The sequence below is a fragment of the Ambystoma mexicanum genome, chromosome 8, assembly GCF_040938575.1.
Source record: "Ambystoma mexicanum isolate Mex_15411 chromosome 8, UKY_AmexF1_1, whole genome shotgun sequence".
NCBI classification, from domain to species: Eukaryota; Metazoa; Chordata; class Amphibia; order Caudata; family Ambystomatidae; genus Ambystoma; species Ambystoma mexicanum.
In genome coordinates this window covers 1,375,627,361-1,375,645,624 of record NC_090929.1, presented here as the reverse complement: position 1 = coordinate 1,375,645,624, position 18,264 = coordinate 1,375,627,361, and the positions used below count along the sequence as shown (strand labels likewise).

The following is an 18,264-nucleotide window of genomic DNA, read 5'->3' as shown; positions in this document are numbered from 1 at the left end:
ACCTGAGGAGGGGAAGTTTGAAGAGATATTTGGTGTCCTAATTTGAACTGTGCCACGGGGCAAGGAGCCTCTTTGTCCTGATAAAGACATATCATGCTGAGGTTGAAAACCAGCCACCATTCCTTCCCTTTGGGTAGAGGCCCTTATTCTACCTGTATTAAAGTAAGGTTCTTTTTGTTCACAGTAGTAGGGACAGCAATCAGGTTAGAGTAGATGTTCTGGACCGTGGACTTTATTGGTTTGTAGGACATCCTGACATGCACTCTTTTAGACTCCTTTCCTTTCTTTAAGAGTAGGGCCAAGAAACATAGGGAATCATAGGGTTTGGTGTTTGAAAAAGGAACTAAGTTACCCAAAATGCCACCTTGGTTTTCTCCCGATTCTGACTTAGAACAATACCCATAAAAATCACTTCAGCCATATCTGTGTTTAACTACAGCAAATTCTCTTTCATCCATTGAGTTATTTCCCAAACAGTGCCAGAGTCTGGTTAACTGTTCATTCACACCTCCAAATATAACCTAAAGATGTGTGTTATTGGGTGCATGAGAGGCAGTAGAGATGGAATGAATCAATCAGATGGAATAACGGCCAAATATGTGGTGTCGGAATGGCCATATGGTGAGCGTGGCATAGGCAAGACATTTTTATTTTTATTACATGCAATGATATGGGTAATTCTGTTATTGAAATTGAGTGCTGATAATCAGAACTTTTTTTTTTTAAATAAATGCTCCAAGCTAAAATTATAGTGCACACGTCCTTTTGCTGAGACAGCCAGAGTCACCTTCAGCTCCAGCTCTATTGTGGCATAGAGCAGGTTCAAAGGCCAAATGTGCATCCCTGACAGCTGCTGGGGCACACGTTTCCTACAGGAAGAGGTGGCTTGTTAATCGTCTGCACCCCTGAGCTAAATGATAATAATTGTATGCCTTAGTCAATCGGGTAGCATGTACATCTTTAAATATAAGCCATGCCTAGCTGTGGCATGGTAACTCATAAAAGAAACAGTTTTACAGCCAAAGCAATTTAATATCACAATAGTGTCAGCTCTGTGAGCAGGGCCAGCTATAAAAGGACTAATGTGAATGTGTGCCTGGTCTCTTTGTCCCCACTATAGCAATGTGAAAGAATAGCCAGAATGCTGCCTTTTTGATTCTCCTGCAGAAAGAGTAACACCTTCCCTTAGGGCACAGGAATTTTCCCCTGAAGGTCCCCTGTGAACCGTGCGTCAAAGGCAGACACTGACATAACAAAAGCTACTCAGGCATGGGAAGTGGTAGGAGTTAGAGTACCCAGGAGAGGAAGGTGGGCTGAAAGAGGAGTTCCACCATTGTGATTTCTCTTAATGTTCTCTACCTCTTTTGGCCCAATTTCCTTCTATCTAGGTACTCTAGGTGTGATGTTATGAGGCAAAGGGGACTTGTTACAACAGCCTGGATTGGACCTAGTACCGTAGGTCTGCTTTTGGACCAATACCTGTGGCATTTTGCCCTATAAGGAGAGAGGTACACCTTCATTCTATGATTTATCTCTGGACTTTCAAGAAGACACAAATACTTCAGTGGACCTCTGTTGGGGATACAATCTATCCCAAATTCCCTTTTCAGGGAGGTGAAGACAGAAGGTATCCAAGACCGAGGAGACCACTGTCCCCTAACCATCCCCAGAGAACAGTGGGGGGGAACTGCTGTGGAGCACAGCCTGTCTCTCTGTTGGTTGTGGCACTGGAACCAAGACCCTGCAATGGAGGTGGAGGACTCTGTGTAGGATCCAGACAATTTCCAAGAGTGGAATATTGACCAGAAAGGCTCACTTTGTCCTTCAAGAGCCTGGAGTGGTCCTCCCCATCAACACAGAAGTGAAGGAACAGCTCTGGGCACTGGTTAATGAATTGAACTTCTTGTGAACAACAAGACACTTAATCAGATATCACCTACTTGTCCCAAGCGTCTTTGTGCCACATACAGTTGCTGCTTTTAAACCATACCAAGTGTTGGATCTGGTTGGCCAGTTCCCCAAATCAATGGTGAATCATTGCCTCAGAAAGCATCCTGAATTCTGGCTTGATGCTGGTGAGTCACAAGAAAAGGATATTTGAAGAGGCCCTGTTCCCCTCTCTACAATGTTCTTAAAAGTCATATCCTTGAACAGGGACATTGTTGCACATCTATTGATTGACGAGCCCTGCTCAATTACCCAGAGTGCCCTTCCAAAAAAGTCTGCATTCTGTGTGTTTTTTTTGCAGGAGTCGATTGTTCTAGTCTTTTCTAATTAGTTGTTTGCATTTTAATGTTTGTTAAAAGTCTATGGGGGCATTACACTTTTGCCGGTTTCCAGTAATTCTGGCAGGATACCAGCAAATGGTATTACTGATCCCCCGACCTGATATCCCAGAATTAACGGGATTTTACTGGTGGCGGGAATACTGGAAAATCCCTTTTTTCAATAGGACTCCATGGCGAGGACTGCCGGTATTTCCTGCACTGGTTATACCAGTGCAGGAAACATTGGCTGTTTTATGCCGGTGGAGGCATGATTTACCTCCAGCTCTTGGCTAGAAGTAAATCAGGTAGTTTTGCAGTGCGGGAAAAATGGCGGCCACGGAATTACCTCCACTTTTCACACTACTTTTCTAGCATAGTAAAACTTATAAATGAGGGCCTATATTTTTAAAGAACCTGGATTGCACATGTATTTATTTTGGAAACTTTGTATGTAAGTTGTTTTATCATTATTAATTATTATTATTATTATTATCATTGTTATTATTACAGTATTTATTGAGTGCAGACCTAGCTTCGAGAAGCAATGGAGCGATTTACAGAGGTATACAACAATACAGATATATAACAGAGTGCCGTTGTTTGGGTTGCTACTGTGATCCGCTCACACCCCTCCTCATCTAGCCTGCCTTAGCCTGCACTACCAAAGGAGGCAAAGGAGATATGCCTTTAGGGCTTTGCCTGTTTTACCTTTTTGATTGGAATCACTGCTGATATAGTAGTAGTTTGAGGCACAGTAGGAGGTTTAGCCACTACTCATCCCTGTACTCCAGCAGAACAGTAGTAATGTTTCCACACAAGCATAAATACATATATATAGAACTTTTTGGGTGGTTTATAACTTTGAACCCCTTGACAAATCCTGGCGAAACTTTGCAAAATGAGTATATGCCCCAGTCAGAATGATTTTGCAAAGTCTGGTGAGGTTTCATGCCGGGGGGCAAAGTTAAAGGCAGTCCCAAAATGTGTGGTTTTTCCCATAGACACAAAGGAAAGAAAATTGTGCTCACGCCTACATCCCAAACCGCTGGACGCATTTTCACCACATTTGCGGCAGCAGCTTGTTCCCAAAAGCATGCTTTTGTAAATTTGGTATAAACCAGTCTAGTAGTTTTTTTAAAACGAATAAAAAGGTGGTAAAGAAAAATAGTGATATCTGGGTTTGGTCCGAGGACAGGCCTCTGATTGGCCCGAGGGTGGCGTAATGTGCGCAGACATTGGATGCGTCTGTTGATTGGATGGTGAGAAATGTGAGGTGCACTATATTTTTGGGAAACACCCGCCATGTTGGGTTCGCGGACAACACCTGTTGTCCACGAACATAGCTGTAAAAACATATTAAAAAACACAACATTTCACTTGTCAAACTAATGAAACAATTCCTGGAGAGGTGAGGGGTGATGGGGATGGGATGGAATGGGATATGGTCTTAAAAAGCCCAAAAACAGGTGTTTTTTCAACACTGATGCCCGCAAACAGTCCAGATGTCTGAGGCAGTTCTGTGATTTTGGCAAACATGTCAGATGTTCGAGGACATGTATGCCTATTTATGAATTACAGGGTTGGGTAAAAGCAGTGTTTGATGGCTTATAACTATGGCGCCATTCAATGAAAGTGCATGAAATTTTGGAATGTTATTCTAGATGTGACTCTGAATGGTTCTTCAACATGAGGTGCTGTTTTGTCAAGAGCGAACAAAAATAGAGGGGGTTCCCAACATTTTTTAAAGGCATATACATGTGGTGCCATTTGATGAATCTGTGCAAAAGTTTGCAAAAAGATTTTAGAAACTAGATATGAATGTTTTTTGCAAAAGTTGGTGGGATTTTGTCAAGAGTGGGCAAAATTGGAGGGGAGGTCTCAACATTATCAGATGGCTTATAACTTTGTTGCCGTTTGACAAATGTGGACACAAGTTTTGAGATGGATTATAGACTCAACCTTGACTGTTTGGGCAACGTCTGAAGGTATTTTGTCAATTGTGGGCAAAGTTATATGGCTGTTTTATGTATGTATATTTTGACACTTTCAAAAAAATAAAACATGTCAGATCTGCAGCAAACTCGTTTAAGGAGCATTTGGAAGGACCTGAAAGCATGGTTTTGCAAATGTGTGCATGTTTTATTTTTTGAAAAGTGTCATGATGCAGGTACGAAAATAGTGGCATACCCTTGGGGGCTGAGGTATAGCTTGTAGCGATGGGCAGTGTTGAGATTGTATGGAAAATGGCCGCCATGACCATGACAATCTGGCTACTCGACATGACCACGAGGGACCAGCAATGGGGTTAAAGTGGGCATGGCCACCAGGGACCGGCTATGTGGTAAAGGTTTTCGAAATTGGGATGGGTTTAAATGGGAAAAAAATTCTTCTTGTGGGTACAGGTTGAAGTGCTGGACGGGATTGCCACAAATATGCGCGAGGAGGGTCAGCAAGAACTTCAAAGCATGGATTTATTTATTTACCTGTGTTTTTTTTATTTTTTAAGTGTGAAAATGTAAGTACACAACACAGTGATATAACATTGGTGTCGTGGCAATGGGCCTGGCCATCAGCAAGGAGAAATATGTATTGTAATTTGCTTAATGGGGCATGCTGCACTGCCGAAGTGGTAGGTTTGAATGGGAAAAAATATTCTGCCTGCGGTTACAGCCTGAAGTGGTGGACTAGATAACAGCAAACTTGCGCAATAAGCATTAGCAAGGACCTGAAAGCATGTTTTGGGAAATTTGTCTTCTGTTAAAAACTAATGATATACAGTTGGTGTCTCTGGGTAGTGGGCCTGGCCCTCGGCAAACGCAAATATGTACTCTGATTTGCTTATTGGGGAATGCACCATGGCCGAAGCCCATGCCCCATGGATTTGGAGAATGCTCATTTCTTATATTAATAGAGTATAGTGGACACTTAGCTAGGATGCAGGGTAGGTGCAGTGAATAATAGAGGTGGTTTGGTTGTGCTGGGGTCATGGTTGAGCCTTATTCCGTAGGCAATTGAACAATAATGTGCATCCCCAGCATGCGCTTCTAATACGACAGACATAAGTATGTGTTGCAAAAAATATGTTTCTTAAAGGAGGTTAATAGTTCTTTCATATATATGAAAGGAGGAAATATTAATAGCTTATGTACAATGATGTGACACCATGAAACATTTTCACTTATAAAAACATATTAAATTGACAGAACAAAAACATTGTTAAAGGGGTGTTATTGTTAAGATGAATCCCACCCTTGGGACTCCTCTGCTCCAGTGGTTAGTCAGCGGCGTCCCACCCTGGCATCCCTTGGCATTTCCCTCCTGGTTTCTCATGAGCACATGCCCATCCGTACTTTGCCTTCTATTTCTGCACTTCTTTCACTGCACAATGCATATGTGCATTTATAGGAGCACTGTGTACAATTTGTTTGTATAAGTAAGGGAAATTCAGATGCAAAAGATTTGTTAAGGGGCAGTTGGTGTGTGGAAGCGTAATATGGTCATAGGGTTACATGTACAGTTTTTGGAAGTGATTGGTGGATGGATGTGAGTGACAGTTTGAAAGAAGGCCTTGAGGGAGTGTTGCAAATATAAAATAACAAAAGGGTAGAAGGGCTGCCCTGTGCGATGGAGTGCATATGCCATCTGGGTCTTTTAATGATCCATGGCCTGGAAAGGGGACTGTGGAGACTGGATACTTATATAGGTCCATTGATTATGTTTTTTATTGTATGCTAGAGAAAAGTATTTGGGACAGAAAATTGTTCATGTCCTTCTATATTTTTCTCTAGTATACAATTGTCCATTAGTACCCTGCGCACTGTAAAGATTGTGTGTTCTATTCACTGATTGGTCCTTTTCCAAGCCATACTGTGTGGGTATTCCCACTCACGTCACAGTGGCAACTCGCGCTGGTCCCCTTCATTCTTTCACCTCCCCCACAAACACATTTGTCTGCCATTGAAAGGGAGAAGGGAGGACACATAGTCTTATATCCCTGTTTCATGGTGGCCACTTTTTTATTTACCTTTTTCCCCTTTACTTATAATGGGCGACATGGAAAATGAGAAGGGACTAAGTGTAGTCCCTTCTCCCGTTCCATGGTGGCCATTTTCTTTTTCTACTATGGTCACCACAGAACAAGAACATTGACTAAGTTTTCCTGCCCGCGGCGGGCATTTTATTTTTGTCCGGATGCAAAACGCACTGCATCTCACAGCTGAAAAAAAAAACACCATTAGTAGCCCGGTCTAACGGGCCGGGGTACTAATGGCAATAAGCTCCTCATCTGTGGGCCATTACCACATAAGGTACTGCCCTGGAGCCTTCGTTAAGGCCCTCACTATGCTTGTTCCTGCAACTATGGGCCAGGGGAGCGGTAATGGCCTTCAGTTTCAGGGCTTATTGCCTTATTATTCCCATTAGCATAACGCAAATTGCTAATAGAAATGTCGAAGAATCATATTGAGTCTAACTACTTTACTAAGAAATGTAAAGTAGATGTAATTGTAATTGGTTATTTATAACGCTCTTAATACCCAGAGGTTTCTAAGTGCAGACACGGGGACCAAACCTATGTTGCTCCATGTCGTCTTGCTTCCAAGGCAAGCGTGTTGCCCCCGAGCTATCCTCCTGAGATGAGGGATGTAGTCTATAAGATTATTTTTTTAGCTCTATTTTTTAATTGTGAAAGGTGGTTCCTTTATTTGTTTTTTTTTTTTTTGCAGGAGAGGTAAGAAAGTAAGGTGTTGAGGGAAATGAGAGAAGAGGCACCAACCACAAATATGGAGGGGCACTGCAAAATTGCTCCCCCTGCAGAGTGGTTTGCGAACACCCCATCATGGCATGCGCAAGCCTGTGGTCAAGTGACACTGTCCGAACAATCCACAATGACTTCAGACATTCGCAAACATTGACGAAAACAAAAACAATGAAAAAAGTTGCAAAAAGAGTATAGAAGTGTTAAAACCGATACTAGAAGGTGGGGAATGGCAGAGTTTTCAAGTGAAACTTTGCAAATTGGACAGAAATGTGGCTATATTGGGGTAGTTATGATATTAGTAAGTTGTAGGAAATAAAGAGTCCACTGATAAAAACCCATGAAATTCACCGAAAAAACTTTGTTAAAGGGACGTTATGGTTAAGTTACACAAATAAAAGTCAATGACATTCACTGAAAAAAACTGTTTTAAAGGGACATTGTGGTTAAGTTACACTAATAAAAACCTATGAAATTCACTGAAAATATTGTACTTCTACGGTGTATGACGCATCCATTGCCTATATGTATGTATGATTAGGTTCCAATATTAACAACAACACTAAAATGTAATGATTTGTTTACATGAGTGCATTCTTTAATAGTAGTTCATGACAGGTCTCCCAATCACCCCTAATATCTTGTTTCCAACATTATAAACTCAAGCCCTTGTAGGGACTGTTTATTAAAATGAATTTAATATGTGAATTCCTCAGTGATGTCATCAATGACATTTGTGATGTCATCTTTCATGTCCTGAGTGTTAGTCTTAGCAGTGCACAGTGATGGCACGAGTTATGGTTGCTTAGCTTACCATAACTGGCGAATGTCTGGGGTTTTTGGTTTTATTTGTAACCAAATTCCACACTATCGAAAGCTGTGAAAAGGTCTAGAAGAACCAACAAAATGGAATCAACCCTGTCTGAGCCGGTCAGAATATAGCCTCTGACTTCAATCAAGGAGCTGCCAGTGACATGCTGAGGTCTGAAACCTGATTGAGTAGGACTCAGAAGATGGTATGTTTCCAGATGATTTTGGCTGTTGTTGAGCAGCTTAGCTCTACAGCACGTTTGTAATAGGCAAAGGTGTGTTGATGGCAATAGTTTCATAACACTAGTTGGTCTTATGCTGATTTTTTTAAACAACGGTTTCATGGGGCATCTCCTGAGTGTTCTTGGGACTATTGCTTCGATTAAAGAGACATTTACCACATCTGCAGTATAGGGGCAGATATGGCTAGAATAAGCTTGAATTGCCCAGGCTAGAATGTAATCAATACATGATTCTGTGGGTTTAATAGATACTAAATACAAAAGTCAGTAGTCGGGCGAAACAGTGGTGAAATTAAAAAGGTTAATAGTACGTTCTGCATAGAAGGCGCAGCTTGCTGACTACTGTCGAAGCAATCTCCCTCTTCATGAAGGTTATACCATGAAAAAGTCTGCCAACTGTTGGCATAGCTGAAGTGAGGGAGTGGAGAACTGTACAAATGTTTGGTTGTCATCAAATGTTTGACTGAAGCAAACCAGCGACGGGGATGGTTGTATCTTCTGATATGAAATATGCCGGGAATCAAGTGTTGCTTTCCAGCTGGATTCATGGTATTGTAGAGGAGAAGCCAAGTACTCCTACCGGAAGTCCCACCCCAATCCTACATATATGTTGCCAACCGGAAAATGCAAAATGCGCAAGGCCAGTAATTGTGCCTATACCGCGAAGAGTCTGTGAAACAAGGTATCCATTGAGAAAACCCTATATGTATCCCCGAAGAAATGACGATCTTCTGAAGGAAGTTCCAGAAGATATGTGAAAGAAAATGAAAGAGGAGAATGGTGACGTCACACAAGCAGAAATGACACACCCAGAAGAGATGCCGATGAAGAAAGAATATAGACCTTATAGAACCTGATGCCGAAGCAGTGAATGAAGCAACATTTCTGGAGCAAAATGAAGATTGCACCTGCAGACAGGCACTGAAGAAAATGCTAAACCATTTTACAATTGTACAGATGCAGCAACGCAAGTGGATGAAGTAATCATAAGGCTGGCTACGTAGTAAATAGATTGCAGGCGATGCGCCAATGTATATGTATGGGAATGTATAGAATCTGGATATTCCACGACGCATTGAGGTAAACTTGGACCCTGCAAATTAAAGGGTTGAAAGTGTGGCGCAGCAGAATAGAATATCTGATGGAAAAGGAAGTTTCAAGAAGGCTTGCCTGGCACAGTGTCAAGAGACCGGGCCACCCTGTGCCTGGTTATCTATTTGAAAGGATACAATAAATTGAGAAGTGATCTGAGCTCCTGTTTGAGGTGGAATGTAAAAACACTAGAGGTGCCAGGTTTTCTCCATTTAATGAAATAAAATGAAACGAAGGAGCTCAAAACATGGTCTCAAGTCACATGGTCAGATGAAAATATACTTTGGGGCGAGCTACACCGAGACCAGAAGATAAGGCCATGCCTTCACTCCCTTTTATTCACAGGCGCAGAGAGCCTGCACAAGGCCTAGTTCAAACATAGTCATTGAATGACAGACTGCAGGAGTGATGATGGATGTTGGGCTAATTGGGTGGGGAGGCATGACTAGGTCACCTGGGGTACCAGCTTGCATGCTGCTGGCAAGTGGAATATTCCAGAAGGGTACAAGTGTGCCAATCAATTATAGAGGGCTGCGTATCAAAGAGCACTATAGTTTGAGAAGCCAATAGTACATTGTTTATTAGTCCAACATGGAAGATGACTTGCACTTGGGTGGGCTTATTTGTCCACCTGACTTTAGAGACCCAATCGCACCCCCTAGCCCATAGAAAGTATATGTAGATGTCATGACTCGATGGGCTCACCCCCTCTGGAGATCGTGGTCAAAGCAACACTGCCTTGCGATGTCCATTTTTCCTTCCAACATGGCGCCGGCATCTTTCCAGCTGCATTAGCGGTCTAGTTTCCAGAATCCCGTTTTCGTCACTGCACATAGGCGCCAGACTCGAATCCAGCTGTGTGTCTCAGCGCTCGCACTCGGAGCTCAGCGCATCGCTGTTCGTGTTCCCTACCTCTTAGACTACCTCTCTCCTTCCTGCCTCCTTACCTGCTAACCTTTTCTTATCCTCTCTCTTCCTGGCATCTTGCGCGTTGCTTCCGCTTCTTCCTGGTTATTCATTCCTGGTCCCTCCAGGATTCCTTCCCGGATTGATACTGTCAAAACTCCTAAACGAACGGTACCTCCGGTATCTGTCAACCCAGTCCTGCGTGACAGGGCAGCATCAGGAGACGCACGCCCTTATCTCAGAGACACACGCACCAAGAAAAAGGACCAGCCTCCTGCGACAAAGAAAAAGAACTCCAAGTGTAAACAGGTGAGCCCAGGTAGAACTCATGACAGCAAATGTTCCCCGTAGACCAGCCACATCCCACTTAGGTTTTCATACTTTGCCACGTAGTATGACACACTTATGGCACATTTTTGCTATATAATGATGTTTTTTATTAAATGTTTTCGAGAACTTGTTGAGCGAGCTGTGCAGCGTCCGTTGATGCCCATTGTACTTCCTGTTTTAACAAATGTTATTAAAATAGCCGAGATTTTGCCAAACTTCCTGAGTCGGTCTAATTATTGATGTATGAATAAGGTCTGCATCCCCATCCATCTCAGATACTGTTACCTCGTCATAAAGGGCCCATTTAGGTTCAGTATTCTTTCAGCATCATCTTTATTCAATTTTAAAGGCAGAATCATAGTGTTTTCTCCATCTTCACTGTGCTTTTCGACAGTCTATTTCCATATTCCAAAGTTCTGGGGAAAGCCATGACTCTTTTTGACCCTTTTTGGGATTGTTCTTTTGTCCATTGCGTGGAGCCTCTTTTTCCCGTGCATTAGCGGTCAGTTCACATAGCATAGTCAGTTGTTGAGCACAGTTTGAGAGTGTCCATTTCTCTCTAAGAGTGGACTGTAGATAGGTTAGCTGGTGGCCTTAAAAGTTCTATGTGTCTCCACCAAGACGAATAAAAGAGTACCAACACGCCTCCACCCTGTCACTAGACACACATTTACTGTTATGGGATCATGCGACAGGAAGTTACATGCTTACTTTAAGTAACACAAAGGATCAGGTGCAAAATAGTTCACTGAATGCTGTCAACAGACATCTTGTGCATGAAACAATGTTCACATTCAATTTCTATTAGAGTTATCCATGACGCATCTTCCAGGGTTCAATGCCAATTGTTTCCAAAGTTGCTGATCAAGCTCACCCCTAATAGAAAGCAACCCATAATAATAGAGCACCACACTGTCATGCTAGACCTTATGCCATGAGCTACGATGCAGGTCCCAATGCCCTACACTAGCAAGCTGCTCCGAGTGCCCAGAATAAATATGATGGTTGTTGTGCCCCAAGTCCCTATCGTGTTCTCGCCACTGGAGTCTGACGAGAACCTGTCTATAGATGCTCTAAAAAAATGTATATATATTTTTAATTGTATTACACTATTTTACATATTTTCCTTACACCAAATCCTTACATAAGCCTGTTCATCTAAAGGTAGTCCATGTCCAAGAATTGACATCAATTACTCATATCCTTCTTCATTAGTTCGCATCTTGTTTATCATTCCTCATATTTCTCTCCTAGTCTCGGGGTTGCTTTTTCTCTCTCTTTTCTCATGAGGCATTAGCTATTCAGCAATTGCGCAGGTGGGGAGTCGGTTTCCAGCACCTTGTCTAGAAAGTCAATTCCTGCGCATAGACAGGTCAAGTTTCTCCCTTCTAGGTACATGAGCCTGCAGTCGGCGGCTGATAAGAGGGGGAAATTATTTATAAACTTTGCCAAATATTTTGTTTCTAGTTACTCCTTTGCAGCTAATCATTAGATGTTTAAGTGATCCGTTTATCTTCATGTCTCCAAAGAACCTGCAGGACTTGTCTTTGTATCTGCCTTGGTGTCTGGAAAATAACACCTCTTTCGTTTTGTAGAGGGTTTGTTTTAAGTGTAGAAATTGATTACGATGGTAGGTACTCAGACATTTCATCAAATATCCTTGTAGTTTATTTAGGGCTCTTGGTGACCATGGTAAGAGGACCCACGATTTGTTGATTGATGTTCTGTGTTTCAATCCAGTCATTTTCTCTAATTTTGGTTTTGACTGCATTGGTGTTTGTTAGCAGCAGTTCCGGTGTGACATCCAAATCTTTGAGGGTACCCCAGCATTGCTCATACCAATCAGCCAGAATTTGTGTATGCAGTCTTATTTCATTATAGTGTAGTAACTTGTACAGTAGTGCAGCGTCGGTCATCAATTAAGACAGTCTTTTCCATAGTAGTACTGATTGAAGTGACTGCAGGGCTAGTTCACATCTAATTACGGCTATAGGTACCCCTTTGGGTAGATGTATGACTTTTCTCCAGAACATGCCTTCAAGTATATTCCAGATGTTTCTTTTTCTTCTCAGGCTTCTCTAAATATACACCTATTTTAAGTGTACCTCAAACCTTTGGACAGTGAGGATGACTTTATACTCGATGTCCATATTGAACATTCCTGGGATTTTTCTCTGTGCCCTTGTCGGCATCATTTCAGGTATTGGGGTAGCGGGGGCAACAATACGTTTTTCTTTCAATGTAAGGATTTGGTTTTTAGGATTTACAGTTTTGCACCATACACTCAGTTGATTTGAAGTATGGCCAATAGATTAAATGGATCTGGCCGATTCCTATGTTGACAACAACCATTGCACTGACACTGGATCTTTCAACAAGTACTGCAAGATAGCGTTCAGTGCCAGAATGATGTATGGCGGGAGTACAGGAATGGTGTCCCCTACAAAGGTAGAAACTGGGGAGGATAACTGAGGCACAGAGAGAGGTGTGTTCCTACCACTGGTTAATTCAAAAATTATTTTGTAATTTCTTAATACAAATTCAATTTACTATTAGCATCTTGTTAAAAAACTTTAGATTATTAGGTGAGATGTTATTTGTCTTGATTCAATCAAGTATTTTAATTAGTTTGAGCATTAGTCTCAGTTCTCATTATACAAAGTTTCTGCACAATTAAAATGATGAGTGGGGGGAGAAATGAAATTTCCATTCCCTGAGGGACAAGACAACAACAGCACCGATTTCAGACTACAAGGCCGCACAGCTTTACACAAGTCTGTCTTCGTGTGTTCCTATTAAACCAGAGCATAAAAAAAATCACTGATTACGATATATACGCTAAAGCAAATATATATCTTTTTGATCTTGGATTAGCTACTTCTACAGTCAATAAGCTACATTTGGATAGTGACCAAAAGACGTTTACATCAATCTTCTGATTGAACTTGCATGTTGGCTCAGAATTGTTTAACTTGCATGTTTTGGCTTTTGTGCAACACACTTTCATGGTTGGGAGCGGGTCACTTACCTGAGGCCTGAGCAAGTGCTGAAGCTAGCGGCAGAATCTGGATAGGTCTGTACAGCTCCATGGTAGTAGCAGTGATCCTAAACACAAACCAAAATGGAGATGTTGAAAGATCAAGTCACCAGGTAAATATTTCACACTTTGTTATTCAACTATCTGACCCACTACAACTGGAAGAAAGCAGAAGCGGATGGAGAAAAACAACCTACAAGAAGACACAGAATGCTCAAGCCATACTCTTTAATAAATTGATACTCTAAATGAGCAAGCCACGTCATCCACTGAAGAGAGGGGCGATTGCGGCTGACGGGGGTGCTTAATGTCATGTGCGTCTCCTGCTGTGTTGTGTTCAAATGATTTCATTTCTGATCTTTAGTACCAAAGTCCTGATTCTTTACTGTTTATGGGTTTTTTCCAAAGTAATATGTTGTATTTGATTGTCTTCCCATGCAAGCCTATTCTTTCCCTCGGCACCAATCTGTCTTTTGCTACACATGTACTAGTTGCCTGATGGTTTGGAGAAAGCAGGGTCCTCGTCCGTTTAGTTTAGTCATTAGCTGCCACTGGCCAGCACAGACGCTTTTTTGTACTCTAGCCCGCTAGACCCGCAGCTTTGGGCACGACGATGCAAGAGGTGGAAGTAAAAGCACAGGCTCACAGGGCTGCAAAGGAGTGGGCACAGCCACCGAGCCAGACGCAGAGAAACCACTGCACGAAGTTATCATGTTACGGCTTCTTAGCGGCTTGTCATGTGTTCTCGTGGTATAAGCGGAGAACCATCAGGGCTCCATTGGGAGACCAGAGCATCATTCTTTGGGTGATGCGATAGCCCACAAGCCTTTGGCAATGCTAGGGTCACAAGTAAATCCCCTCACGCATAAGGGGACGCAGAAACGCCCAATGAAGCGAGCCTATCCTTGGCTGACCCCTCCATCATCGTCCTATATCCCCTGGGGAATGCTGAGATGAAGTCAGAGGCTAGGGCATGAGGCTGGAGAGACAATGGCAGATATGGCATGTCACTCGTTCGGTGATGCAAGCCCCTGAAAAAGCATATGACTGATCACCCCAGGCTCCCCATTCCATCCCTGGCATTGTTATTACGATTTTTACTATGATTATTATTAAGAATATTATAATTATATGTACTGGGTGCAGACCTAGCTTTGAGATGCAGTGGAGCGCTTTACAGAGGTATACAACAGTATAGATGCACAATGGCGCACTTTTCAGAGATAACATCAGAACACATATACAGTGGGCAATAGGATACAGAGGATGGGTACAGCCGTACTGGGTAGGGGCAGGAGAGGGGTGAGCGGCCTCTATCGAGGCAAGTTGGGCAAGGGGTGATGTGATGGCCTAGATGTTAAGGAGGAGAGACTCCTTGAAGAGGTGGGTCTTGAGTTATTTTCTGAATTGCAGGTGCATGGGGCGAGTCTGATAGCGAGGAGGTTACATAGTCTTGTGGTGTAGGCATAGGAGGCTTGTTTTCTGGTCCTTTCCTTTTTGCAGTGGTGGATTTCAAGTCTGCACGTGTCCTGGCTTCTGGTGGTGCATGGTCCATTCCAGATGCTGAGTTTGTCTACGAGGTAGCTGGGTGACTTGACTTGAGGGTGACTGCCTTATAGATAATGAGGCAAGACTTTAAGGTAATTTGTGCATTCACTGGGAGCCAGTGAAGGTTGATGAGGGCCAGGGTGATATGGTTTTATCTGCGTAGACCCTTGTGTAGGACACTTCTCAGGGGCACAAGGGAGGACGAACTCCAAAGACAACACCTCATAGGAAAACTGCCGGACTCAAAAGAAAGACCACATTGCTTAGAAAGTCTTTACTGTGAGGACAGGTTCTATCAAAGGCAGACCCTTTAGAGTGCTGCTAGCTCCCTTGACCACTACATAGTCCTCATAGCAAGATTCCATATTTTTCAGAAGCTTGAAATCCTTTGTAGTTCTAGAAGAGGAGAGACACCTGTCCTTAGAGCCATCAGTAATATAGTGTACTTGTCGAATAAATCCAAGGTGGTGGTGCACATGTATAATACCATCATTTTGCAGAGCCCTGGCATGGTGTGCTAGCTAAATAGCAGCACTTGAATTATACATACTCCACACAAACAGTACCCCATTGCACAAACTCACTCACGTAATTGTGCATCCCTGACTTGACTCTGTTGTGGCATAAAAGTGGAGCAGGGCTGAAAGGAAGCTTGGGAGTAAGGAGTACCGACCGTGAGGTCCATCTTAGACAGTGAATTCTAAGGTGGACACTGAGGTCCAGCTTAGAGTACAGTGATTTCATAAGCAAGAAAGGAAGATTGAGAGAACAAAGTATAGGAGGTGAGATACCGAAGAGGCAAGGTGGTGGAGGTAGAAAGAAGAGCGGACAGAGATAGAGAGAGAGAAGAATGGAGGTGGGAGAGGGAGACACGCAAGAGCAGAGGAGGATGAAAGAGAGAGTATGAGGAGAAGAAGTTACAAGTGAATGGGAGGAGGAGGGAGAAAGGTGACAGTGAGGTTTGGAGGATGTAGAGGAGACATAAAAGAGAGAGAGAAGAGATAAAGAATTGAGAAGGAGAAAAAGTGGGCAGTTGAGGAAGTAAAAAGAGAGAGACCGGCCAATTTCAAGGAAAGGAAAAGAGGGGAGGAAGGAGAGAATGAAAGGTGGAGGAGAAATAAAGGAGAGTATGGCGGAATGGTGATGTTGAAGACAAAAGAGAGAGAACATGGTTGTGCACCACGGATGCAAGATGAGAGAGAGAGTGCTGAGAATGGGTAGAGGATGTACTGGGGAGACCCCCGGCCGGCCCATTGAGTCGGGTTTTGCTCCAGAGTACTTTAAGACAAGATAGCTGCACCTTGAGATGCATGAGGGTGCAGGTTTTCTTACTCTAACACCGATCAATAAGGACAACTCAATGGTTTGGCAAAGGGGAGTCCGTTTAATGACAAGTACAAAAAATGGGGAAACATGGAAATCAACAGTGATGCGATCATCCGTCTTGCTTCACCTCCCTCGAATCTCATGCAAAGCATAACTTTTATACTCAAAACACGTCATAATCCGATGTGTAACACTCAAATGTTAACATGCAATTCTATTGATTAGCAAAATATAACTTTAATATAGGTTCTATATCTGTATATGGTAACAGAGTGAGGGGACTGGGTAAACACTGTCAGGTGGGCATCTAAGCCCATCCTTCAAAAATGGCTACTGTAGACGTCATTAAAAGTATGACGTCTCATTGGTTCTACTAACTATATGACCCTAGATTATTTGGTCCATTGTGATTGGGTTGGCATCAACCCCATGCATAAATCTCCACTTTACTGAGCAGCACGCAGAATGGTCAACCAGGTGCAGGGTGTCCCCTAATTCACCCTGCCTCCCAACAATAAATCATCACTTTATGGGCTATGTGTCAATTAGTTCATTGTGGTTGGTCTCAAAACTGCATCTTCTTGTCTCGAAAAAGTTGTGATATCTCTGTCTGGGTGGGTGCCAAGTGTAGGTGTAAATCAGTGCCTCTTCTAGCTTGGATGGTCACGTGCTACTACACCATGGATTTGCCTTGTTTCGTTCAATTTGTAAATTTGATTTTCGTTTCACCCGCCACCTGCCTTCGCCTTCTTATCTCGATTCTTCAGAGGCAGGATATTCTGTTCTTAGCTTCAATTAAAAGTAGCTACTGTTCATAGCTTCTATCGATGTGACCTTGGCTTACCTGGCACAAGCTGCCTCTGCCGAGTTTCGATTCAGCTTTCTTTCCTTGTGTCTGCTAGAATATGAATCTTCTTGCGTATGGCCTATAGTAACCTGGGTCGGTTCTGCTTTTTAGTGCAAAGTGGACTAGCACTTATACAATGTGCTTCGTTTTGAGGTAAATTGTGTACAATGGCGCTTGCCGCTCTATTCTTCTACTTAGCATAGCAAGCCGCACTGTTTTCTTAGCTTTCTTGCGGTTACAAGCATATGTACAGGCGTTGGCGGGTTAAATATCTTCATCCTGCTTACAACTTTATGCTTCTTTGTATTCTAACATCGCTTTCTTCTTATAGGTTCACAACATCCTTATTCATGGTGTTTTTGTTTTTTCTTGTTGTCCTTTGGTTGTCATTTCTTCTATGGGTGCGTTAGTCCAGACCCTCGTGATGTCACCATTCATCTTCCATTAAGGACTTTTTGGTTTCTTCCTGTACAGTACTTAAGCAGCCTTCATTTCGTCTCATTTGCTAGAAGGGTCTTCTCAATGGGTCCTTACTGCCCATGGTTGTCTGGTTATTGGTACTTCAATAGGTATTGTTCTTCTGATAGGCAGTGGGCACAGCCTTACTGCAGCTCGCTGCTGGTTTATTTGCTCCTTATACATCACGTATTTTGGTGTGAACGTTCCTGGTACTTCAAAATGGGAGACTGCAGTGCAGGCTTCATTTGGGACCTCCTCTACAAGGAGAGAAGATAAACGTGGAAAGGAGCAAAGGAGAAACAGACATGACAGAAGAGATGAAGATGAAAGAGGCATGGGGAGGAGCAGAGTGCCACAACGGGTATCCCCAGAAACTCTTTCCTGAGTAGAGTGACGCAATGGTGTGAAATCCTCACATCACACCATGGGCCTGGGAGAACCTCCAGTAGAAAATCCCAGCAATGGCAGTGGGGGTAGAGCATACCTGCCTAACCTCCGGAATTTTTCCGGAGACTCCGGAATTTTGAGCATTTCTCTGGGTCTCCGGAAAAGGACCTCGAATCTCAGGAATTTTCACATTCCTTCCGGGTCCCATCATATTCCACCTGAATGCCACCGGTAGCCAATCAGGTGGAGAAGTGGGC

General features: G+C 42.9%; 1 protein-coding gene across 1 annotated transcript in view; it reads right to left on the bottom strand.

The window, feature by feature from the left end:
- The window catches only part of LOC138473016 (disintegrin and metalloproteinase domain-containing protein 12-like), a 2,040,250-nt gene that overhangs the window by 1,713,229 nt on the left and 308,757 nt on the right, over positions 1-18,264 (bottom strand). Inside the window, exon 3 of the mRNA XM_069611491.1 lies at positions 13,432-13,508. Within this exon, the coding sequence (XP_069467592.1) occupies positions 13,432-13,508 (77 nt within the window). The remainder of the gene's footprint in view (positions 1-13,431; positions 13,509-18,264) is intronic.